This window comes from Dipodomys merriami, unplaced genomic scaffold, assembly GCF_024711535.1.
Source record: "Dipodomys merriami isolate MVZ:Mamm:240054 unplaced genomic scaffold, mDipMer1.0.p SCAF_3, whole genome shotgun sequence".
NCBI lineage: Eukaryota > Metazoa > Chordata > Mammalia > Rodentia > Heteromyidae > Dipodomys > Dipodomys merriami.
The window spans coordinates 109,793,871-109,821,221 of record NW_027204492.1 but is presented as its reverse complement, the minus strand read 5'-3'; the positions used below and the strand labels follow the sequence as shown (position 1 = coordinate 109,821,221).

The 27,351-nt window shown below is 38.3% G+C and overlaps 1 protein-coding gene across 1 annotated transcript in view; it reads right to left on the bottom strand.

The window, feature by feature from the left end:
• The window catches only part of Map3k15 (mitogen-activated protein kinase kinase kinase 15), a 110,124-nt gene that overhangs the window by 53,060 nt on the left and 29,713 nt on the right, over window positions 1-27,351 (bottom strand). The window contains exons 5-6 of the mRNA XM_070040775.1: window positions 24,209-24,377; window positions 20,415-20,521 (exon numbers count right to left, since the gene is read on the bottom strand). Of these exons, the coding sequence (XP_069896876.1) occupies window positions 20,415-20,521; window positions 24,209-24,377 (276 nt within the window). The remainder of the gene's footprint in view (window positions 1-20,414; window positions 20,522-24,208; window positions 24,378-27,351) is intronic.

The following is a 27,351-nucleotide window of genomic DNA, read 5'->3' as shown; positions in this document are numbered from 1 at the left end:
TATCACTCTTCCTTCCCCTCTCCCCCCTTCCCCAAATAATTTCAATAGGTTTCCTTGTTCATTTTCATAGTCACAAGCAATCTTTTTTTACTCCACATTTCTTAAAACTATTTTGGAAAGTTTCACTTTTCTATATTTTTGTCTGTCATGGGGCTTGAACTCTGGGCCTGGGTGCTGAGTCTCAGCTCTTCAGCTCAAGGCAAGCACTTTACCACTTGAGCCACAGGGCTACTTCCAGTTTTCTGGTGGTTCATTGGAGATAAGAGTCTTATGGACTTTCTTGCCCAGGCTGGCTTTGAACCGTGATACTCAGATCTCAGCCTCCTGTGTAGCTAGGATTACAGGTATGAGCCACCAGTGCCCAGCTTCACTGTTCTATTTTTTTATAGACGTAAACAAACAACTTCAGCCATATTTATTCTTACTCTTTTTTCATTAGCCTTCCCCTATCCCATTGCTACCCTTCCCTCCACAAGACTTTCCTGTCATTCATTTTTTAGTACATATTAATTGTACCAAGGGTACTGCTTGGATATAGCTGATGTTTTCTCTCTGTCATATAGAACCTAACCAGCCTAAAAACCAGATAATCTTATTGCATAGCCTACTCATGATATTCTTTAAATTTTCCTTTTTTTTTTTTTTTTGCCAGTCCTGGAGCTTGAAGTTGGCCTGGGCATTGTCCCTGAGCTTTTTTGCTCATGGCTAATGCTCTACCACTTGAGCTGCAGCTCCACTTGTGGCTTTTTTTTCCTATAGTAACTGGCAATAAGATTTCAGAGTTTCCCAGCCCAGGATGGCTTTGAACTCTGATCCTCAGTTCTCAGCCTCCTGAGTAGCTATGATTATAGACATGAGCCACAGGTGCCTGGCTTTATTATTTAATTTTTCAAAAGCTAACAGATTTCAACCCAACTCAAATTTACTAAAATTTTCAAATGATTTCTAATGTCTGTGGTAAGAATACAAAAAAAAGATTGAAACTTTAATGATGTACAAAATTCATAAATCTGTTACTAGTCAACTTTTGAAGTGTGAATTATTCAGATTCTGCTAAGAATGTGCTTAACTCACTTAAATGTTTAATTATTGGTGTGAGTTCAAGTTGTGCCTTTTCCTTCTCTTTTATATGGACCATCAAAATTTCCCTTAAGGACTGGAGGTGCGGCTCAGTGATAGGGTGCCAGCCTACCAAGCATGAGGCCTTGAGTTCACATCCCAGGATGGCTAAGAAAAAACAATTGTGATGGAGAATAAATACAGTCAAAATACTTCTAGTTTGCTGACACTGATTTGGGAAAAAGGGAGACAAGAAAATAATAGAGGAGGTGAGTCAGACCAAGGAACATTTTATATATATGGACATAACAAAATGAAATCCCCCTTTAGAAATAATTGAGACTAATAAAAATGTAAAAAGAGATTTCCTTTAAACCATTTCATTAGCTTAAGACTTGTTACACAAAAGAAAAGGTCCTTTGAGTATACGTAAAATGAGGTAAAAATCAAATACCTGAAAAAAAAAGAAAAGCAAAGAGATTTTCAGCTTAAAAGCCACTTTAAGACAGGTGCTAAATAGCTAGTCCTTTTAGTGGTTAATAATCAGCTCTCAGGTCTGCTCATCATTTTCAGAGCCAAGCCTATACGTAAAAACTCTTGTGTTTATTCAGTCAGCAGCATCTGTTTCTAACAATAAGGCCATTTCACACTGAAGAGAAATGATGACAGTGAATCTGAGCCTTGGCTGTACATTTCAATCACATAGGAACCAGAAGCAACCCAAAACTAATTAAACACAAATCCCTAGAGATAGGACTGACACACTCATGCTACTCACCTTTCACAATCTGCATAATTTCTAAAACCACCTGAACAATTCTTAATCCTTGTTCTATCGTACATATGGCTGCATTTGATCTATTAGCACACATGACAACTCTGTATTCCTTTTTCTTTGGGTAATCTTGTTCATTTGACTTTCAGGACACCACATCTGTCTTATTTTCTTCCTATTGTAGTCCAATTTTTTCTGGTTTCTATTTATCACTCTGATCTTTTTAACTTTGGTGTATGAATAGATACATTCTTAGATCTTTCCTCTTTACTAATAACTTGACCCCGTGGTGCTACCATCTACTACCACTACACTTTAAATCATCTGTATTTTGATGACCCCCAAATATCTATCTCTATCCCAAGTCTCTCTCCTTAACTTCAGACTTACTTATCCAACTACTTTCTCAGCATCTATCTTGCATATCCAATACTTCAACATGAACATGTCAAAAGTCAAGTGCTTGATCATCCTATCAAAATCATTTTCCCAGCTTTCCCTTACTTGTTCAATGACCAGTCTATTCTTCCTGGTATTCAAGCCCAAAACTTTCGTTATGCTTATTTCTTTAAAGAATGCTTATTCAGTTAGATACTCTTCTTCCATTTATTTATTTATTATTATCTTTAGGTTGTTGTACAAGGGAATTGTCATTTAGGAATACAGTTTATGGATACAATGCATCTTGATCAGTGTCACTCCTTTCACTATCTTACCCATCCTTCCCCTACCAAATCCTTCCCTCATTCTTATTTTGTTGGATATACATTGAATTCTTGATTACATTCTCCCTCTCTTCTCCCCTTCATTTGTCTACCCCTTTCCCTTTGACCCACCCTACCCCTTTCAAGTACCCACTTCCTATTTTTTTCATGCCATCTCTGAAGTTGGTTCAATCCTCATGACTTCCCACTATCACCTTGTTCCCAAGTCACTGTGATTTCTTGCTCCTACCCTTTTACCTTTTTACAATCTATTCTCAACCCAGATCTTGCTACTCTGTCTATCAGGTCAGGTTACTCCTCTACTCCAAACTCTCCAGGGGTTCCTTTAGAGCAAATATATTTTTTAAATTTCAAATATAATTTTATGGTTATTATTAAAGTGTTGTACAGAGGATTACCATTTCACAATTCAAGCAACCATGCATTTGTCTTTTGGACAATGTCACCCTTCTCTTTGCTTTCTACCAGTTTCCCCCTCCTTGCCCACCACTTGCATTGTTCATTTCCCACCTTGTGTATACTGAATACCATATTTGCATTTCTTTTTTTTTTTTTTTTGGTCAGTTATGGGGCTTGAACTGTGGGCCTGAGCACTGTCCCTTAGGTCTTCAGCTCAAGGCTAGTGCTCTACCACTTGAGTCACAGCACCACTTCCAGTTTTCTGGTGGTTAATTGGCAATAAGCGTCTCATGGACTTTCTTGCCCAGGCTGGCTTTGAACTGGGGTCCTCAGATCTCAGCCTCCTGAGTAGCTAGTACTACAGGCATGAGCCACCTGCACCCAGCTTCTAACATAATTTTTAATGGCCTATTAGGCTTTACAAGATCTGGTGCCCAGTTATATCTCCAACTTCATCTCTTACTATACATTCTCTTATTACCTACTCTGTTCCAGTTACATGAGCCTCCTTCGTGTTACATGTGCTTATCCCTATACCTCCATACTTTCTCCCACATATTTACATAGCATATTTCCTCATCACTTTCTGATCCTTTCTGCCATGTCACTTTCTATTGAGTGAGGTTTTCTCTGAACACTCAAAGAAAACCTGCAACTTCCTTATTAACTGGCAACATCTTAACCTGGTTTCATAATTTTACTTATTTTCATTGGCTCTCCACACTTTAGCATATTATTTCCAAAAAGGTAGATTGGGGGGATGTTGGTCTATTTTTGGCTGCACCTTAGTACATAAAACTGGATCTAGCACACATTAGATGCTCAATAAATGGCTGCTAAATGAATAGAAGACTCAGCAGAATTATATGGTATTGACACAGTACAATCCCCAAACACTGATCACTCAGCAAAAATGAATAATAACAGAATACCCCCAGTACAGTCAGGTAGTTTTAAAACTACACTAGGACATATTTCATCAGTGCATAACTGCATGCAAAATTGTCTGAATGATATAGACCACACTAACAAAAGAAATTACTTCCATAATATAATCAGAGATTAGAGTTCAAAGAAATGGTTGCTTTAGATTTTTTCCAATTTTTCACAATAAGAATATATAATAAATACATAATCTATTTTTATCCAAGAATAAAAACAGAACACCAGTTGAAAATGTTGAGTTCGTAGCTATAACCCTAGCTGCTCAGGAGGCAGAATTCAGAAGGCTGTAGCTTCATGTAGCCACCCAAAAGGTGGCAAAACTCCATCTCAATAAATAATCCAGACATAATAGTGCACACTTGTGATCATATTTATGCTGAAGTATGTAGATAGAATTCCAGTTCAAGGTTGGCCTGGAGGGGGGTTGAGGGGTGGGGAAGACGAGACCCTATCTGAAAAATAATTAAGGCAAAATGTACTCATTGCCTTACTCATGTAATTGTAACCCCTCTGTACAGCGTCTTTACAATAAAATAAAATAAAATAAATAACTAAGGCAAAAGGGGCTGGGATGTGTTAAAAAGCCTACCTACAACAAACATGAGACTCTAATTTTACAAATCCCGTCACTGCTAACTCCCCCTTCATAAACCTCAGAATAATGGACTAGGAATTATGCAGTCAAAGATTCTAGTTATTTTCACATCATTTATTACACAAGTTAATAAGCAAGTCTCTTTCCCTCTTCTGTGCCTCAGTTCTTTATCTGTAAAGTAGATCTGACTACTTTACTACATTAGTGAACTAAAGGTCTGAGCCAGCACAGAATAAACTTGCCACTAACCATCCTGTTTGCCTACCCATCTTTTCTATATTGTGTACCCACTGAAGAAGTTCAGAGGGTGGAGGCAGGGTTCCAATAAATCTTTCTTCAGGGCCAGGAACTGGCCTAGATGGAATCTGAGAGGGTTGACATTGGAAGTCAGCCCATGTAAAAAGGTTTGTGAGTCTCTTATTACCAATTAAGCTGCAACAAGCCAGAAGTAGAGGTGTGGCTTAAGGGTTTAAGCTCCAAACGTCAGCAAAAAAGCCAAGTGAGAGTGCAGGTGCTAAGTTCAAGCCCCAACAAAAATAATAAATATTTTAAAAATATTTTTCTTCCACTGAAGGCTGGTAGCTCATGCCTTAATCTACCGATTGAGAGGCTGAAATCTGGAGATCACAGTTTAAAATCAGAAGTGGAGCTGTGGCTCAAGTGGTCAAATGCTAGCCTTGAGTTTAAAAGCTCAGAGACAGCACTCAGGCCCTGAGTTCAAGCCCCAGGACCACTGTGACACACACACTTTTTCTTCTAAGCCAGTCCTGAGCATCACCAGCAATCAAGATGTCTCATTAGACCAGCATTCTTTCTGGAACAAACTTTATCTTGAATCACTTGTTCAAAACATTGGAAGAGACTTCTGCTTCCAATTAGAATGTAGACAACTGTGAGTGGTCTGTGGTAATAATAAAAACCCAGACAACTGAATTACAGAGCTGTGACAGCTTCCATACTTGCTTACCTGGCCCAAGTATTGATGGCTGGGAAAGAATGCCTTTGATATAAAAGACAGTTTACAAAGAAAGGGGGTAAAATCAGCCAATCTTTAGACAACAGAATGGGTTGACAGGAGAGAATATAATCTGGAAGAATCTCTAAGAGGAAAAAATAATCCTAACAACTCTCTTGCCCTACCCCCACCTTCTGAATTTGGCCCAGAAAGTCAGAGTGAAAGGGCAGCTTAGCACAACACTTGGATTCTAGTCTCTGTGAGAACTGAATCCAAATACAGCAGAAATAGCAATCCCATTCCTGCTCAAATATTGACAAGACCCCAAAACTAGCAGAGGGACAGAAGGTTGGTGTTGGGCTAATCATAGGTAAACTGGATCTAATTAAAAAGGTAGTTCATTCTCAACTCAGCTATTCTCTAGGAGAGTCACAAAAAATCATGTTAATCATCAGACCTAGGAAAGGGTTCTGATAGTCATACTAACAAAACAAAATTAAAATTATACTTCAGTCTCTAGTTCTCTTAGATAAAATGTCCAGTATGTGATATAATTATGAGATATATAAAGGAGGAGGAAAATGTGATCCAATAATCAAGTAAAAAACATAATGCATGAACCCCCGAGATGACTATTGAAATGAGCAAAGAAGAACTTGAAAGCAGCTATTATAACATGGTTTCTAGAAATATGGTGAGAATGTCTGTCTCTTTTGCCATGTGTATGTGTGTGTGTGTGTGTGTGTGTGCGTGTGCGTGTGCATGTGCGTGTGTGTGTGTGTGTGTGTGAGAGAGAGAGAGAGAGAGAGAGAGAGAGAGAGAGAGAGAGAGAGAGAGAGAATGTGTGAACACAGCTATTTCATGAGAGAAATGAAAACTCTAAAACACTAATGCAAGAACTAGAATGAAAAAAATATACCAAATGAGCAAAACAGCAGTTTAGGCACTATGATCAATTTCACAGTGAGGAACTAGAATGCAGGTCAATCAAAATCATCCATAATGATGCTGGATGGTGAGGAGAATCACTAGGAAGGGGCACAGGGGGACTTTCTGTGATAATCTATGTCTTGGTGGTGGTAGTTGCATGCATATAATTGGCATATATCACATTGTATGCTTGTAAGTTAACATTTTATTGTGTGTAAATTGTATTTTAATAAAGCTGACCTAAAAATACATAGAGAAACAACAAATGTTGGTGAGGATACGGAGAAAAAGGAATCCTTCTGTGTTTGTTGTTGGTGATGTAAATTACTGTAGTCGCTTTAGAAATCACAGAAATTCTTCAAAAAACTAAAAACAGAACTACTGTATGAAACAGTGATATTACTCTTGGACATTTATCCAAATGAACGTATGGCAACATACAATAGAGATACTTGAACACCCATGTTTCTAGCAGTACTATTTTTAAGAGTAAAACTATAGAATCAGTCTAATTGTTCATTAACTGATGAATGGATGAAGAAAATGTGATATAGATATGTTCATATAAAAACATGCACATAACACAAGTACATATAACACATTATATATGTACACCACATATATACATATATGTATATATACTCACACACATACTACATATACATACACATAGAACATTCAGTCATAAAAAAGAATGAACATTCAGCTATAAAGAAGAATTTTGTAATTTGAGGGAAAACAGATGAAGCTGGAGGTCATCATGTTAAATGAAATAAGACAGACTCAGAAAGACAAGGATTTCATGTTCTTTCTCTTATTCAGAATCTAAATAGACCTAAAAAATGAATGACAGTGTAAAATGGATGGGGAACTTTCTAAGGGATAAGAGCCAGTGGGAGGAAGGTGGATAAAAAAGAGAGAGCAAGGCGGGTAAATACGATCAAAGTACAAAATAACCTTATGTACATGTGTGAAAATGGAAAAATGAAGTTTGTTGAGCCTGGTGCGGGAAGGGAGAGGGGGGAGACAGAATGACAGAGGGGTTACTGATCAAGACACATTGCATGCATAAATAGACATGTTAAAAGGAATCCTCCTTGTACAACAAATTGATGCTAATAGAAGTTTTTCTTTAAATGACAGAGGGGAGATAAACAGTAACAGATGTTGGCTAAAATACATTATGCACGTATGGAAATTTCACAATAAAATTAATCTGTACAATTTATATATGATCATAAAAATAGGGAAAGAAGTAGGTACAGTGGCACAATCCCATAATCCTCGTACTTGAGAATTCGAAACTGGGGGATTGTTGTTTGTGGGACAGCCCAGATATAACCAAGTTTGAGACACTCCAAAGACTGAGTGTAGTGGGCATGTACTTGTTATCTTAAGCCACATGGGGAAGCACAAGTAGGAGGATCACAGGCCAGGTTGGCCTGGACTTAAAGTGAGGCTCTAACTTCAGAATAACCAGCTTGCTACTGCTGCTAATATGTGGAATGTCTTACAGATTTGTTTGGCTCCTTAGAACTTCTATCACTTGTGCAACCAATTTCTTGTATTCAATCTTCTCTATTTTAGATACATAGAGTAGTTTCTGTTACCTGACTGGACTCCAACAGAAACAATCCAGATACAAGCAAGCAGGTGCCCTACCCTGGCCAGATGCTTCATATTTACAGAAGACAACAATTAGAGGTGACTTGTGTTTTCATGTGAACAATACCCAGAGCCAAAGAAACACACACCAGAATAATTATTTTCTTACTCTTTAAATAGGCAGAAGCCTTATGAAATTATCCTGCCTGAGATCCCATCATTCTGACATTCCCCAGTCTCCTGAGATCTTAAAGTACTTTCTAAGAAGTCTGGCTTTACAATGGCCAGCATGTGCTGTGACAGAGCTGGGCATTTCAGGAAGTGACTTTCCCACTCACACAGTGGCAGCAAGAGTTGAAGAGTAGTTCTGCCTGAACTCTGATGGATCCAGACAAACTCCACTCCTTATCTGCGAGTTGTAGCAGGTTCACCACACTGCATTTCCTTTCCTTCCTGGGCACTCAGCCAGACCCCATTTCTGACTTCTCTTGCAGTTAGATGGGGCCATGAGAATTTGCATCACTTCCTCACATAAACCTCCCTCAGATGGTCAGAAAATTCAAACAATTCAAATACCCACCAACTGAGGAAATGATAAATAAAATGTGGTTTATCTATAAAACAGAATGGTATGCAATAAAAGGAACAGAGTACTTACATATGCTACAGCATAGATGAATGTTGCAACTATTATGTTCTGTGAAAGATTCTACACACAAAATATCATGTAGGACTCCATTTATAGGAAGTAGCCAAAATGGGCAAAGCCATAAAGAGATAGAAAAGAGACGAGTAGTTCCCTCAGGCTAGAGAGTCAGGTGAGGGGATAGGAAGTAAGCAACTATTAATGGGTTGCCAAAATAGATTCAAAGTTGTTTAGAAAGAAGGAGGGGGTGTATTGGAGGTAACCAAGATATTTGGGGGGAGAGGGTAGGAGCTGTAAACATTCTAAAATTGTTTGTAACGATGACTGTATAACAGTGAATATGCTAAAAAAAAAATACCCCTATGACTAGGTCACTTTAAATGGTTAAACTCTATGATATATACATTAAATCTCAATTTACAAAACAAATATACAATACATCCCTTGCAATTCACCATTTTCTCTTTTCTTTCATCAGTCTGATAAGTAAATGTGAGTATTCAAGGAAGGGCAGAACCTCAAGATGGAAAGAGACTGGGTTGTGAAGCAATGATCCAAAGAAGAGATTACCCAGCCAGGATAAACCTACATTGGTACATTGGGATGCTATATAAGGAGAAATGAACTTCCAGGTTATGGTAAGCCACTGACTTTATGAGGCTGTTTGTCATAGCAGTTACCCTATACTTGATAAATTCACAAGTCAACAACACTAAATGGCATGGGTTTTGTCAGTCAGGAAGCTCTATTTCCCTCAGTATCAAATTCCTAGTGTGGGTCCCACACTAGGAAGACTTCCCTTGCCACTGATGATAACCAAACCTAGGTAGACCTCCAGTTTTCTGAATCCCCTGCTCTCAGCCATACTTTGACTAGTGGTGTCACCAGTAATTATGTTTTCATATATTTTTATTTTGTACTTATTCTGAATACACTGAATAAATATATGACTCGCGTTTGTTTTCTGCAGACTCACATATAAAAATACATATTGTCTTTTAGTGCCAAACCCTGAAATTAACTGTAGCATCCAGACATATATTATATATAGATCTCTTCCAATTCTATACTATAATTGATTACATATTCTCTCATTCACCCATTCAACAAGTATTTCCTGAGCACCTACAATGTGGGTGATACAGTAGTACAAGGCATTAGGTATATAATGTTTTAATATATACCTGTTGCTCTGTGCTCCCTCTCCCAGATTTATAGTCTAGCAAGAGGGACAACACTATTAAATAAGTAAACATAGAAACATGAGTGCTAGGAGAATGAATTACAATGGGAATATTATTTTTCAGATTCAATGTTCTTTATCATAGCAACATCTCTCAGAAAGTAACACTTAAACTAGACCCTAAAGAATCATCTCAGTCAGTCAGGTGAACAATAAGGTAAAAGCATTCATGGCAGAGGAAACAGCATATGCAAACAACCACAAGTGCCAATAGCTTGTTGTTCCCAAAGGTAGGTGAGAACAGCAAAGAGTACATTGAACGAGGAGGAGCAGGATCAGAGTGAGGGGGAGTCCAGGTCCCATGAAGCCATTTCTACTTGTCTTCTGCAAAGTTTTTCTTTTTTGTTAATATATATTGATTGTACAAAGTGGTTTCATTGTGATACCTCCATACATGCATATAATCGTCCTTAATTATATTCATCCCCTTTGTTATTCTCTGCAAAGTTTTATAAAGGCTCTGCTTGACCAAGGGGCATCTATCTATATTGTTTTACATTCTACTACAAATAGCTTTACAGAGCCTAGCTCCTTCTAAGATGCCTCTCTACAAATACCAAGAAGCAGCTTGCTCCTCATAGGCATGCTCAGTAAGTTGGGCCCTCTTCTTACCTCCACATGCACATAGAAACCAGAACATGGACAGTTACTGCTTCCATGTTTCCCCAGTCGTTTTCTGTACATTCTTAATGTCTAATTAACAATCCCTCAAAGGGCTAGCTATTGGGTCTAACTTCTTCCATTTAACTTGGTAGGTAACTACTTTTTTTCTTTTTTAAAATTTAATTGTAAAGGTAATGTACAAAGGGGTTACAGTTACATAAGGTAATGAGTACATTTCATCTTAAACATTGTTACCCCCTCCCTCATTTTTCTCCCACTTTCCCTCCCCCTGCAATAACCTGTGTCTGAGATTACCATATGAAATCTACACTAATTCATTCCTAAAATGGTAGGTAACAGGTAAAGAGCTTCTCATCTCTTGGGGCTGAGAAGGTGGCTCAGTGGTAGAGCACTTGCCTTGCATGCATGAGGCCTGGGTTCTATTCCTCAGCACCACATAAGCAAAAAGAAAAAAGCTGGAAGTGGCACTGTGGCTCAAGTGGTAGAGCACTAGCCTTGAGCTGAAGAGCTAAGGGACAGTGCCCAGGCCCAGAGTTCAGGCCCCACAACCAGACCCCGCCCCCCCCAAAAAGAGCTTCTCATCTCATTAAGGTCCTTTAATGCTTAACATTGATTCCTTTCGATCAATGAGACAACTAAGATTCTCCACCTGTTCACAAAGGAGGAATCATGGGGAAATTTTCTATCTATGATGATTCTCCCAGGTTGCTCTGAGTGAAAGCCCAAAGTCTACTGGTCATTTGTCCACTGGACACACAAACATACTAAAAGAAAACTTTCTGTGTGTGTGATGGGGTCTTCCTATGCTGTCTAGGTTTATGCCAACCCCTCAGGGTCAAGTGATCCCCCTACATTAGCCTCCTGAATAGGTGGAACTACAGCTATAAACTTCTATACTGAGCTTAAAAACATTTCTACATAAAAATATTATATCCCAGCAGATAATATTTTTGTGTGCAGGTACAGGGGCTGTAACTCTAGGCCTCATGCTCTTGCTCAGCACTTAGTAGTAAAGAAAATAATAAGAATGGCTTTCAATTGGCCTGACAAAAATCTTCATTTTTTAAGCAAAATATTATTTAATATTATGTGTTACTAGAAAAACCAATTGAAATCTCATGTGTAGGTTTTACTCTCTCTGAAATGGTGATATAATTGAATATCTATCTATCTATCTATCTATCTATCTATCTATCTATCTATCTATCTATCTATCTATCTATCTATGTTCAACTGAGATTGCTGATAGAATAAAAGATCTACTCTAAAGACAAGGTCCCTTTCCAGGCACCAGTGGCTCATGCCTGTAATCTTAGCTGAGACTGAGATCTGAGGATTGTAGTTCAAAGCCAGCCCGGGCAGGAAAGTCCATGACACTCTTATCTCCAATAAATCACCAGAAACCAGAAGTGATGCTGTGGCTCAAGTGTAGAGTGCTAGCCTTGAGCTGAAGAGCTGAGGGACAGTGCCCAGGCCCAGAGTTCAAGCCCCATGACCAACAAAAAAAGGACAAGGTCTCAAGAAATTTGTCTATGTAGCATTGAATTAATAAAATGATGCCTCAACTTACAAACACAGCAAACTTTATAAAGGAAGGCAATATTTAGATATCATATAGTCCAACTCCTCTAAAAATAAAAGACAGCAATTCCCAGAAAAAAATTGGGGACCTGCTGAAGGCCAAAGTCATGCAGATATCAATAGAGTTGGGACCTGGCTCATATTGGTCTCTTGCTTACATAACCTTCTGTAACTCCATAGTGTCTACAGAACAAAATCCAAATTCCTTAGTTTAATCAGTTAAAGTCCTCAACCACTGGGACTAACCTCGCTCCTCAGACATCTATTCTCTCTTTTTAAATGGATCCTTCATCCAGGTCTAGCTGAACTAGCAGACCATTATGGTCAGAACCAACTTTATCCTCCTGTCTTGTAAAGCGTTAATCACTGAAATACCTAAGGTAGCACCAGGTGATCTTGCAATTTGGCACTATGAGTACAACCAACATATTCATTCATACAAACTTGCCAACATCCCATATTGCTTTTTATTTTTGATCTTTATCATGTCTGCTTTGAAGTCACAGGATGTCAAATTACTTGCCCACAGATACTCAGTGAGGTTGTAGCAAATCAAGGATAGTATCCAGAATATTCAACTCCCAAATCATTATACTACCCATCACACAAAGGCCTTCCTTTACACATCCTTCAACGCCTTTCCATATTACTTAAAAGAGCTGTAATACCTCTGCAAAGTATGCATCTACACACACTCAAATATAACTTCTGAATCTGATCATATTTAATCTAAACCAAAATGTAGATTTGTATCTTAGAATTTAGAAGTAGTCTGATGGCATTCATGTGCCTTTAGAAATTTGTCCTGGGCTGGACACTAGTGGTGAACACCTATCATCTTAGCTACTTAGGCAGCTAAAAATCTTTTTAAAAAATCACAGTTCAAAGCCAGACTAAGCAGACAAACCTGAAAAATTTGTATCTCCAATTAACCAGAAAAAAGTAGAAGTAGAGGTGTGTCTTAAGTGGTAGACTACTAGCGAAGATGAAAAAGCCAAGCAAGAGTGAAGCCTTGAGTTTAAGCTCTCGTATTGTAGAAAAGAAATTTGTGCTGGTAAATTTGCAAGGCTGCCAAGTTGCTTCCCAGTTTCTTCTTGATCAATGCCTAATTCCAGGGCAACAGTGACAAGAATGAAAGCATGTGAGGTCTCTCAATACATATACACTGCATGGCACAGGAGGCTGAATCTACAGAAAATTCCCAACAAATATTTCTGAAATTGAATCAAGGCTTTTCTTTCACTTGTTTAGAGTCCTCATACAGATAATGAGAAGGCAAGTTTACTATCTTTTGGAATTAGAGTTTGGTCTTCCTTATGTAACTAGGACACACATGTGTGTACTGGGGCTTGAATTCAGAGCCTCATGCTCCCCCTTGACTTATTTTTTGTTGGTTGTGGGGCTTGAACTCAGGGCCTAGGTGCTGTCCCTGAGCACTTTTGTTCACTTTTGAGCACTCTACCACTTTGAGCCACAGCATTATTTCTGGTTTTCTGGTGGTGTGTTGAAGATAAGAATCTCAGGGGCTTTATTGTCTGGGCTGGCTTTGAACCATGATTCTCAGATCTCAGCCTCCTGAGTAGCCAGGATTACAGGTGTGAGGCACCAGTGCCCAGCTCCCCCTTGACTTTTTCACTTAAGGTTAGCACTCTACCACTTGAGCCACACCTCCACTTCCAGCTTTTTGCTAGTTAATTGGAGATAAGTCTAAAATTTTCACTTACATTATTCTTATTTAATTTGTAGAGTCCCTCAACTCCTACTCTCCTTGTTCATTACACAGCAATGCAGTGCATGGCTTTGTGGGTTGTAAACAGCACAATCATTTTGAAATATTTTTCAAACCAAGTTAAATGCTCTCTGGATAAGCTTTTTTGGGCTAAAGTACACATAGTTCTTCTTATCTATTTAAAAAAGCTATAATTCCTATAGATTAAGACACTAAATCACTTGGCACTTGCCATGTTGCCTCTGCAGTATTTGTATACCACCACTTTGAGCTAACAAGTACAAATGGGGGCTAGACAGAAGAGGAATCAAGATTCGGAACTGCTTTCCAGCTGACAGGGGCTATGCAGGGCATTTGTGTATGACATATCTTATTCAATCCTCACTATAGGCATCATCATCATTCTTGTTTACAGGGGAGCAAACTCAGATCAATTTAATTACCTAGCCAACATCCAGTTGCCAGTAAGCAACTCAAATGCCAAAGTGTATGATCTTCCCACACCCTAAAAAGCTTCCCTCTTCTTAACCAGAAGTGATCTTGTCCCTGTGGGACATTTGTCAACACCTGCAGAAATTTTAAATTGTTACATTTGAGAGGCAGGGTGTCTAGTGGATAGAAACCATGGACAGACCAGAGAACAGAGAATTATCTACTCCCAAATGTCAATAGTGCCATGGTTTCGAAATATGCTGCAAAGTAATTAACTGTGAAATCCCCAAATATACCATTCACTTTTCCTACAAATATCAGTATTCTTATAAACCCTGTTCCATTCATCTCAGAGGGCACACACGTATTCTAACAACATTTTTATGCCAAAAACATATCCATGAACTTCTCATGAATTTTCTCCAGAGTCAAAGGTATATTATGATAAATATCTTGTATGATATTAATCTCTATATTTTATTAGCAGTTTCAATATTTGGAGATGATCAAAAGGTATCCCTCCAACCTGATAAAAATGTGAGTGATCAAATTACACACGAATAGTAACACCTCTCTAAGCACCTGCATTGTGTCAGAGGTATTCTAAATCTTAGGGAAGGAGCATTTCTAATCCCCAAATCCCAAAATTAAAATGCTCCAAATTCTAAATCCTTTATGTGTGTGTATGTGTGCGCGCGCGCGCATGGTTGTGCATGGTTGGTGCTCTGCCACTGGACCCACGGCAACATTTTGTTGGCTAACTGGAGATGAAGTCTCGTGGATCTTTTTTACCCAGGCTCATTTCAAGCTGCAATCCTCAGATCTCAGACCTCTGAGTAACTAGGATTACAGGTTTGAGCCATTGGCACTTGGCTTTAAAACTTCCTGAATGTCATTTTGAAATTCAGATTTCCTTATGGGTGCTCAACTGGAAAAGTGAATAAATTTCAAAATCCAAAAATTTCAAACTCTGAAACACTTCTGGTCTCAGACATTTTATTATATAAGAGGTACTCCACCTGCACTTAATACTTGGTAGCTGCTGTTATTCTTGATAGTGAGGAAAGTGATGTTTTGTGAAGTTATGCTGTTTGCCCATGTTCATAACACATATACTTAAGGACAGGTGTTAAAATTCAAACTCAGATCTGTGTGTTTGCAAAACCCACTGGAATGATTGTAATTTTCCATGTGTCTTGCAAGTTGGCTCTTAAGAAAATTCCAAAGAAAAAAACATATCTCTCTGATGACACCATAATATTCTGAATAATAGCACCTTTGTCAAAATAAATGCAAATTATTGCAGTATAACTAGTTTGAACAGGACAAGTTTGTCCATGGAAGTTCAAATGTTTGTGCATGTACATGTGGTGTGTGTGTGTGTGTGTGTGTGTGTAACAAAGACACATAGAATAATTTTTAATTGCTAACTGAAGTCACCCTTCATGACATCTTTCCTCTTCTACATACAAGACACATGAATAAGCCAGTAAATAAAGAAAGAACAAACTGAGGGAAACAAAGAGGGAAGGAGACATAAAAGATGATATTGTAGGCTCAACAAGGCCAATGAAAAAGGGATGAAGACAGAAGGAGTAAATGTCCCATAAAAATGCATTATTGGCAATGCTGCTGTTCAGAACATAACAAGATTATTCATTTTTCAGAAAAATAATGCATACCTGGCCTTTTGCTATAAAAATGTATGTTAGGGCAATGATTTAATGCATAAGACACCAAAAGCAAAGCTGGAACTGTTAAGACTATGGGGGACTCTTGGAGACAAACTGAACGCATTTTGCATTCAAAAGAATATGAACTGTTGTGGGGCTAAGAGCAAACTGTTATCATGTGAAAATGGGATGGTTCCCGCAGCCTCATGTACTTAGGGCTTGGTTGCCAGCTGTTGGGCTTTGAGAAAAATTGAATAGACACTGAGTGCTTTGACATAATCAATCACCTGATACGTTTGTAACATGATGTCATATTATTGGGAGGTAGAGAAATCTAAGAGGCTAAGTCTAGTGGGTGGCAGTAGATCACTAGGGGCATGAACAGGAAAGACATATTTTGTTCTCTGACCCTTTCTCTCCCTCTGCCTTCTACCTACTGCCAGGTGAGCTGCTTTGTTCTACCACATGCTCTCCATCATGATATTCTGCCTCACCATAGGCCCAAAGCAATGCAGCCAAGGACTATGAACTAAAATCCCTGAGATTATGCACCAAAACAAACCATTTCTCCTTTAAATTGTCATTCTCACATAAAATTACAAAAATGAAAAACTGACAAAAACAGCTATCTTTCTGCCTGCTGGTTGGATCCCTGATCAGAACAATCTGCCTGTATTAGTACACATAATAAAGTCCCATCTATAAAAGCAACAGCAAATAAAAAGTGCACATAAAGGGTTCTATGCCACTGAGAGACCAGCAGTTAAACTGCTCAGTGGAAACTTGGAGTAGCTTTGAATGGGCTTCTGAACGCAGTGAAGTGAAAGATACCAGGAAAAAACAGCTGGCTAAAACCGGTTTCCCCACTGACAGGGAGCCCTTGCTATCTGAGGGTCAAACATCATTTATTCCTGCCAACCTTTAGTAACTAATTTATGGCCAGGATTTGCTCCACTTCCTAAGAGTTAAAGGCCAACTGTCATGCAGGAAATCTCATTTTTGCCCATCAGTATTTTCCCCTTATAGGTATAAGGTTGTGCTGCAAGCTTAATCAAACCTGAACATAAGGCCAAGTCTTACTGAAACCGTGCTGACAGCTGGCTAAGTTGAACCTAAAGCAAAAGTGTGAAATTCAAGATTACACTACATATATACACAAAGGAATTATATAGAAAACCCCTTGTTGGGAAAAATGAGGCTTTCAGAATTGAGGATCTTGCTTGGCTTATGATCCTATGTAATAGCAGACAAATGACAAAGGGAAAGGTGACTGGTATACCAGTATGCCTGGTATGCCAATTTTGTTTCCAAACGGGAAATTATGTATCTGTCTCAGGATCTCCTCATTCTGTCACATTCATTTCTCTTAAATACCAGTTTTCCATTTCAAGTCTTGTATGACTCTTGTATTTCTTCAAATGGACAGTAATCAATTTTTTTTTCATTTAACAACAGTCACCTCTATTCTTTCTGTGAAAAGACACAATTATGAGGAAATTTACAGTCCTCACTCTTTATTAAACATGTTAATTTTTTTGCCAGTTCCCATACTTCAGTACTTGTACTCTTGCTAAGCTTGCTTGCTTGGCTGGTGTTCTCCCACTTGATCCATGCCTCCAGCCTAACTTTTGACTAATTAAGTCTTGTGAACTTTTCTGCCCAGACTGGCCTTTAACAACAATACTCCAGATCTCCGCCTCCTGAGTAGCTAATATTATAGACAAGGGGTACTAGAGTTGCACTTGGCATTTCAATGTTTTCATAGCACTTGGTATGCCAAGCATTCTCCCATGAACCTCATGAATGATAATGCATTTAATCATTATAAAATCAAGAATCAAGCTTTATGGATGTGCTTTCCTTGAATGTGCAAGAGCCATGGTTCAATTTTCTACCACTCAAGAAAAACCCAATCAATCAAATACATAACTAAAAATGGAGCCCAGTAGGCTTGAGGATCAGTGTAATAATAATTTTTGAGGCTACTTAAATATTGGCCTTTATGACAAAATAATGACATTTGCAGGGAAATGGATGGAACAAATCATGTTGAGTGAGGTAAGCCAAGATCAGAGAAACAAATGGCACATGGTCTTTCAGATATGTGGATGTTAAATTCAAAATGCAAGGAGATATGACAAAGTAAACAGGACTCTAGAAACAAAGGACCTCTACATTATTTGTCATATCATTGCTAGATGACATGTTCTTGGCCTCATATATGGTATATACATGCACACATCTGAGAGAAGCTAGGAGGAAGACACAGAATCAGAGGGAAACAGGGGGAAAACACAACAGAGGGCCCATCAGCTGCACTGGACATTGATGAAAATGAACTAAGCAACTCAAGGACATTGATGGGGGGAGGGAATGAGAGGGAAAGAGGAAACAGCTTACACTAAGCAAAAGAAAAGAAATGTATATATCACCCATTGTGGAAGAAATAGTTGCATTGTCAAAGTTTATAGAATGTAACCTCTATAGACCATGATAATGACAATTTGCCTTGTGAAGGTTAAGATGTGTTTGTGACTTTAAATAAGTATCACTATCCCACAATACTGTGAAATTTGTGAAATTTATGTAATCATTTAATCACAATATTATTTTAAAAAAATTGGCCTTTATTCTTGAAAACATGCCCCATCTTAGGAAGCTGAGTTTAAAGGCAAGTAGGGAAGACTACACACATTTTCAGAGACTATGAAGCCTCATCCCCCAAATGAATCAAAATCCTATCATTGATTAGTGATATCTACTATGTACACATATATTATACATCCAACAGAAATGTATGGACATATATGTACAAAACATATGCACAATAATGTTCATAGAAACATTCTTATCTGCAAACTGGAAACAATGTAAATGTCCATCATCAATAAAACAACTAGATGAATTGTGGCATATCCATTCACTAGAATACACTAAAGCAATGAAAATGAACTACTGATACACACAACAGCATATATGATTCCCATGAATATGATGCTAAAGTCAAGGAAGTGGTAACTTGCTTTAAAGAAAATCATTTGTCCTCTTCTTCCTCCCCACCCCTGACCCCTGTCTCATAGGCTGAGACACAGAGTAGCAGTGACCCAGCCTCAACTATGAAGATGAGGTCATCACTCTAGTGGACAAAAAAGCTTCAGCTGAATATTAAGTCCCAAAACAATTCTTACAGCAGTAGTGTGCTACTTAACATGTTAGACAAAAGAGAATTTTCAATCTTATTGAAATCATTGCATTTATAAGTTGTGATATCACCTTAGTTAATAATGCCCCTACCACTTAAGGTTTTTGTTTTTTTGTTTTTGTGAGTCCTGGGGCTTGAATCCTGGGCTTGGGTGCTGTCCCTGAGCTCTTCAGCTCAAGGCTAGCACTCTACCACTTGAGCCACAGCACCACTTTGTTTTCTGGTGGTCAACTGGAGATGAGAGTCTCAAGGACTTTCCTGCCCGGGCTGGCTTTGAACTGTGATCCTCACAGCTCAGTCTCCTGAGTAGCTAGGATTACAGGTATAAGCCACAGGTGCCTGGTTCCACTTCTGAGGCTTGTAGTCTCCAGGCAGGAATTTCAAGCTTCAATCAGTGTACTTATCCAATTGCATTGAATTCCCAAATTCAAATTATACTAGTCTATAAAGACACCACTCTCTTTCCTTATCATACAACGATGATCTTATTGCTTAAATCAGTTCTCCACAATCTAAAAGAAACTATCAATTCCTTGTTTGTCCAAGGATTCTTTGTTTGTACAAAATTCTTTCAAGACATGATACTAATTCTCCATGCTTAGCCTCTTTGACTGGATTTGCTTCACCTGTATCTTGTGTTCTAGTTGCACAGCATGTTCCCTGAATGTACTGGACACAAAGGTACTTTCTCACATCATCTTCCCACCTTACCTTATCCCATTCATGATGCAATTCTTACTAATATTCTGAATCCATCTAACACCCTGAGCAGAATAACTCACCTCTGCTATACTTCTGTATCATTTTGGACAAACCTTCATTAAACCATTTATTATCCTGAGCTATTAGAATTCATTTATGTGTCTGTCAATATTATGTCTACATATATATGGAACATTGTGGGACCATTTGAGGGGATTGAATTGAAGGAAGAGGATGTTAGAGGGTAAACAATACTGAAATACATTGCCTCTGTGAATAAAGACAAAGTGATAGAGCGGGTGAGTCTGATCAAGATATACTGCATGTATGCATGGACTGTCAGAAGAAATCTCCTTGTACAACTAATTGATGCTAATAAGTACATGTAAAAAAAACTTATTTTTGTGTTTGATCTAAAGGCTAGAATATGTGTTCTAAAGACTAATTCCTGGAGGACAGAATGTTCCTTGCCCACCTTTATAAACATGACATTTAGCATATGACCTGGCTCATAGTTATTGAATGCTGAACATAAGAAGAAAGCAGAATCCAACAGGTGGTATGTTTCAAGACCCTATACATAATCATTCTTACCTATTCAGTGCAAATGCATAGTGGAACTTAATATTATGTTGATCAGCCAAATCACACGTAGGTAACATCTCCAGTGTTTCTACCAGTTTGACCATGGCATCATAGTCCTGTTGGCACAAAGTCTCAGAGTGAGAAAGAGAAGAAGTGAAGCTCTCACACATTTGTCCAAATAGCTATAAATATAAGACAATCTCCAAAATGAAAGATGAGCCTTTTTTGAGCTGTAATGATGCTTGAACTCAGGGCCTGGGTACTGTCTCATACATTTTTCACTCCAAATAGCATCCTACCACTTGAGCCACAGTTCCTGGCATTTAGGCAGTTAATTGGAGATAAGACTCTCACAGACTTTCGGGTACAAGCTAGCTTCACATCGTAATCCTCAGATCTCAGCCTCCTAAGTACCATGGATTACAGGTGTAGCTACCAGTGCTAGCCTACGCACAGTTTTGACAACCAAAGTGTCTCTAAATGCAACCAAAAGCCTCAGGCTGAGAACCATTACTCCAAATACTACATAGTAACCCTGGATAAAACTGCTACGATGTGTATCTTGGCTAAATCCTTTTAGTTATGCTACCAGTTACACTCTCAGCAGGGTTTAGAATTGCTGGTATTACTCCTGGGCATCTTCCTAGAACATCACAAGCCAGGATGTCATAAAGACACTTTCAGATCCATGTTCACTGCTGAACTATTCACAACAATCAAGTTATGGCAACAGCCCAGATGTCCTACAATAGATGAGTGGATCCAAAAAAATGTGGTACCTATACACAATGGAATTTTACATAGCCATCAGAAAGAATAGTATTGTCATTTTCAGAGAAATGGATAGACCTAGAACATGTTAAGTGAGATAAACCAAGTTCAGAGAAACAAATGGCAATTGTTTTCTCTCATATGTGGAAGCTAGATCTCAAATACTCTGGGACATGATAATTTATAAAGGACTATAGGCATTCACATACAAACATCTGAGACTAAAGGAGGATACTCTTAGGAGAGGAACTCAAACACATTGTAATGCCTCTGAACATTTGAAATACTATTTTATTCATCAAAATGAATCCAGGAAATGGAAAAAAAATGAGTTTTTTGGTGGTGGTGGTGGTGGTGGAGATGGTGTTGTTTGTTTTTGCTTTGGGGTTCTTTTTTTAATCTGTCTTTTGAGGTGGCAAAGAGGGGTACAAAAGAAAGGATGAACAAATGCAGTCATGGTACTAGTAGAATTTCTGATATTAGCCAACTAGCTGTCAGCCATAGTAGAGGAGGGGCTCCTAGTGAAATCCTGCACATACTTTATGGTTCTGAACCTTGATGCTGCTGCCCCAAGAAAGAGAAATCAGTATATCCCAGGATTCCCCCCAGCTCCTTCTTTGAACTTAGAGTCCCACCAACAAAAGGGTAAGAAATGAAGGGGCGGGGCATAATGGTTCACATCTGGAATATCAGTTACTTGGAGGCAGAGCTAGGAAGAACATAGTATGAAGCAGACCTGGGGGAAAATGTGAGATCCTATTTGAAAAACAACTAAAGCCAAAAGGCTTATTAGACAAGCACTCAGAATTGCCTAAAGAAAAGGAAACAATGCATAAAGAAAAGGCTAGGAAGAAGCTAGAAGCTCAAGGGAAGAAAGGCTTCAAGAAAGGGCAATCCAATTCTCTTGTCAAATGGTGCATGCTGCAATCATTATCATAATCCCTAAGAGCGACTGTTATTAAAATACATCTGTTGGTCCCTAGGAGCATAAGACCCTGCTTATTTGCCTCTGTTTTTTGGTCAGGTTATAAATGGATGCCTCTAGCGTTTTGATTTATTAATAAATGCTATTATGAGAATTGGAACTCAGGACCTTGTTCTCTCATTTGGCCTTTTTGCTCACAGCTGGTACTCTACCACTTGAGCCACATCTCTAGTCTTGCTTTTCTTACTGGTAAATTAGAAATAGAGTCTCACAGAATCTTCTGCCCAGGCTGGCTTTGAACCATGGTCCTCAGATCCCAGCCTCCTGAGTAGCTAGATTTATAGGTATGAGCCACTGATGATCAGCTTCTACCATTTAGATTTAAAGAACTATGATTAGCAACATCCAATGTAGCTTTATAGGATTTTATAAGTAAGATACATTACCTTCTGTGCCTCCTGAAGGAAGGCAAAATACATGTAAAAATGGCTTAATGTCATTAAACTTTGAAGAGAAATGTTCCATGTCCTTTATGATCCTATAGCCATGTCTCAAGAATTCTCCGGTAGCTTTTGAAGCTTGTTTTAGAATAAAAACCTTCATCCTTTTGTCCTGGACATGTATCTGCTACTCTTACTCTGTTATTGATGAATGTTGGTAAACAGAGAAGGAAGTGACAAAGGCCTAAAGGAAGTAGCAGAAGAGTTAAGAAGACAGACCACAAAGCCAGTCACCCTCAATATGAATCAGGACTTCACCAATTTTCTCTGATTTGGGCACGTTATTAAGTTCTCTGTGCCTAGCTTTCCTTATTTGTAAGATGAGGATAGGGTACTCTTACACTATAGAGTTGGTAAGAGTACTAAATGAATTAAGATTTGCAAAAGCAGGGCACTGATGGCTCACACCTGTAAACCTAGCTACTCAGGAGGCTGAGATCTGAAGATCTTGGTTGGAAGACAGCCCAGGCAGAAAAGTCCCTGTGAGACTCTTATCTCCAATAAACCATGCAAAAACAAACAAACAACAAAAAAAATGGAAGGAGTGCTGTGGCCCAAGTGATAGAACACTAGCCTTGAGCACAAAGAGGCTCAGAACCAGCTCCCAGGCTCTGAGTTTCAAGCCTCACAACCAACAACAACAACAAAAAAGCTTGGAACAAGAGAGAGAGAGGAGAGAGAGAGAGAGAGAGAGAGAGAGAGAGAGAGAGAGAGAGAGAGAGAGAGAGAGAGAGAGAGAGAGAGAGAGAGAGAGAGAGAGAGGGAGAGAGGGAGAGAGGGAGAGAGGGAGAGAGAGGGAGAGAGAGAGAGGGAGAGAGAGAGGGAGAGAGAGAGGGAGAGAGAGAGGAGAGAGAGGGAGAGAGAGGGAGAGAGAGGAGAGAGAGGGAGAGAGAGAGAGAGAGAGAGAGAGAGAGAGAGAGAGAGAGAGAGAGAGAGAGAGAGAGAGAGAGAGAGAGAGAGAGAGAGAGAGAGAGAGAGAGAGAACTAGTTACATTATTAGTTCCTTATTCTTACCAGAACTGTATATGTATTCCTTCTTGGAGTGCTCACTTCTGTTCCTACTATGATAGAATCTTACCAAAACTTCCAAAACAGATAAACTAGATGGTCTGTGACCAGACTACATACCTATTTATATAAAGCACCCACCAAGCCCACTGCCAGTGGTTCACACCTGTAATCCTAGCCACTTAGGAAACTGAAATCTGATACCAGCCAGGGCAGGAAAATCTGTGAGACTCTTTTCCCCAATTAACAACCAAAAGCCAGAAGTTTAGACCGTGGCTCAGGTGGTAGAGCACTAACCTTGAGCACAAAAGCTCAGGGACTGTGCCTAGGTCTTAAGTTCAAGCTGGCATATATAAAATAAAATAAATAAAACACTTTCCTCATAATACATCTCATGTATGAATTTGAGAATGATAGAAGGGATGGCATTGATCAAGATGCATTATACTCTTAAATTGACAGGCTAACTTGAAACTCCTTTGTACAACTACTTAAAGACAACAACAATAGTAATAACAATAATTACTTCATATGACAAGTTCCTTATGCCAAGGAAAACTTTTTATTATACACCAGCCTCAAGTAGGCACATTTCATACCTGGATATCACGGTAAGACAGGAGTAAGTTAATGATGATGTCTGAGGTCAGAACCTCAATGTTATCCATGCGAAGTTTAATCCGAGCCAGCTCCCTTGCCAGTTCTTCACCCTGGTATTTCTCTCTGGCTCTCCGGATGTCATTTAATAAAGTTTCTTTGTAATAAACACTGGAAAGGGAAACACAAACATCTTCAATCATATATACATATATACGTATATATAATGCATGCAGGAATCTTCTTTAGTGCTCAAGCACAGATGGTTTTCATTGACATGACTTAAGCTAACACATAGAAATCACGACCATACCTAAACCTCCCTATACCAGCAATGTGGGACACTTTGACTTCTTGTTCACATACTACAAAAATGGACTGGGAAATGATAACAAATGAAAGTCAGTTTGTTTATTTGTTAAATATTTTCAGAGGTAAACTATACAGATGGCATTCAGGACTTTCTACTACCCAATCAAACTTACATCTTCTAGCATTTTTAAGCAAGAAGATATCATACTTCAATATCTATTTTACACACTAGAACAGATTATCCCAATGTCAAACAAAATGCCAAAAGCTTTGAAACACAGATAAATTCATCTTTAAATCATTCTTGTCTATAAAGAGTTCCAATATAGTAATCATGAAGCTATCCCCAGTTAAAGGAGAGTTGGATACTGGTGCATTTCTGAGCAATCGAAAGTGGGATGCAGAAGCCAGGCTGAGAAATTTAGAGACAATCTTGCCTTTTACCCCTTTGCTGTCCTCATATTCAGCAGCCAGAATGTACTTTTTAAGTATTATAAATATATTTATTATTTGTATGTTAATATTAATATAGGTACTTTATATTATACAGCAAGAACACAATGAGCATGCATGTGCATTTTACAAGATATATATTAGGTATATATTATATATTCTTATTTTATTTTATTGTAAGGGTGATGTACAGAGGGGTTACAGTTACATAAGTAAGGTAATGAATACATTTCTTGTTGAACACTGTTACCCCCACTCATTTTCTCCCACTTTCCCTCCCCCAAAGTCCCCTCCCACCCAAGTTGTAAAGTTCGTTTCCAACACAGTGTCCTGTGAGTATAGCTGTTGCATTGGTTCACCCTTTGTCCTTTGTCTCATCATTTTGTTATCCCCCTTCCCTTCCCCAAATCAGATAAACATATATACAAGACACAGGGTACCAAAATGAAAAACAGTGACAACAGAGGATAAACCAAAGGGAAAAAAGAAATAGGATCACACAGCATATCAAAAATAAAAACCTCTTGGAAAAAAATCATAATAAGAGAAGTAAAGCCAGACTCAAAGAAACATAGGTTCCATGGTTTCCCTCATTTGTAATAATTAGTATATGTCTAGGATAGTCCTAGCACAGGATCACAATAGCTCAATAGCTATGTACATACGACCTATTATAAAATGATGCTGATCATCTTGTATATACATTTTTCTAATTTGGGGAGGGGAAGGGAAATAACAAAATGCTGAAACAAGAATACAGGACAACCCATTGTAACAATGAGATATACAAGACACTATGTAGAAAATGTACTTTACAACTTGGGGGTGGAGGGGGGAGTTGGGGAGGTAGGGAGGGAAGGGATGGTGGGGGAAAAACAAAGGAGGAGGTAACAATGCTCAATAGGAAATGTACTCATTACCTTACTCATGTAACTATAACCCCTCTTTTCTTTATTTTACAATAAAAAACATAAAGAAATGATGCTGATCAAAATGAACTCCAAGATACAGAATGCTTTTATAAGATAAAATACAGCCCGGCGCTGGTAGCTCACACCTGTAATCCTAGCTAATCAGGATGCTGAGATCTGAGGACCATGTTTCCAAGTCAGCCTGGGCAGGAAAGTTCATAAGACTTTTATCTCCAATTAATCACAGAAAAATTCAGAAGTGGTGCTATAGCTCAAATGAGCAAAAGAAGCTTAGAGACAGCACTCAGGCCCAGAGTTCAAACCCAGGACCAGCATGCATAAATAAATAAATACAAATTATTTCTCATGTTGGCAGTTAGATAATACGGAGGACATGTAAAACTACTTGAAATAGCTTAAATTCACTGTGGAATATCACCACAACCTCTCACAGAACCAGCACTAATATTTGGTACTTAGTTTAAACCTTAAAAATTACTTATTTTGGTAACATAGAGGTTCTCTTACAAAGAACTTGAGTGGATTTTTGCAAGTAATTTTAAATAGTGTTAGGGCATTGCTAAGTGGTAATACTGTTAACTCATCAAGAAGCTGAAATGAGCTAACTATAGAGAGTAACATTAAGCTGTTCAATTTTTTTAAGGAGGGTAAAAATTATACCTAGAGGAAGAAAAACAATACATAAGATAGAATAAGAATAAGTAGTACTTACTCTAAATAATTATAAAACTATTCTACATAAATATGCATACAGTATAACCTGATCCAATGCTCATAACAAGACCTCAATTGACATTGGAAGAAAAAAGTGCTATCCCACCAAAATGGTCCTGAAAAAGAAATACCAGTACATGTCTTTCATTTCTTTCATTTTCATTTCCTTATTTGCCAATTGCTATTATTGCACTAACAAGCAAATTAGCACATTCTGCTAGGTTTGTAAATTCTGTCATTAATTGAATGAGTCGTTAAGTTGGGTGGCAGCCACTGCCCATTTGGCAGACTTTAAAGGCACCAGAGCTATTAAAGTGCTGTTAGTTTAGCCTGATGAGTAAAAGGCTACACTTTAGTCTTATTTTCAAGGATGATTCTGAAAAATTGTTTTAATAAACAAGGAAATATAATGAGAGAAATTTTTAAGTAAATAAAACACTGCCTTGATTATGGATTAGGGACGTCGGATGTGTCCCATACATGCAGCCATTTCTACCTCTGGTAAACAGGAAAGATGGTGCTAATCAATATGAACTTGAAAATGGCTTCAAAGTACTTGTTAGCATTGGAATCAAGATAGACTTTATACTTCTGTTCAGTAGGCACTGGACCAAAATCTTACATGTCATTCCTGTTGTAAATATGTTTAAAGATACGCATCAATTCTTCTCAGTAGCCACTGCCACCCATGAGGTAGACTCCACCAAGGTGTTTGCACCCCTTGTTAATTAAAC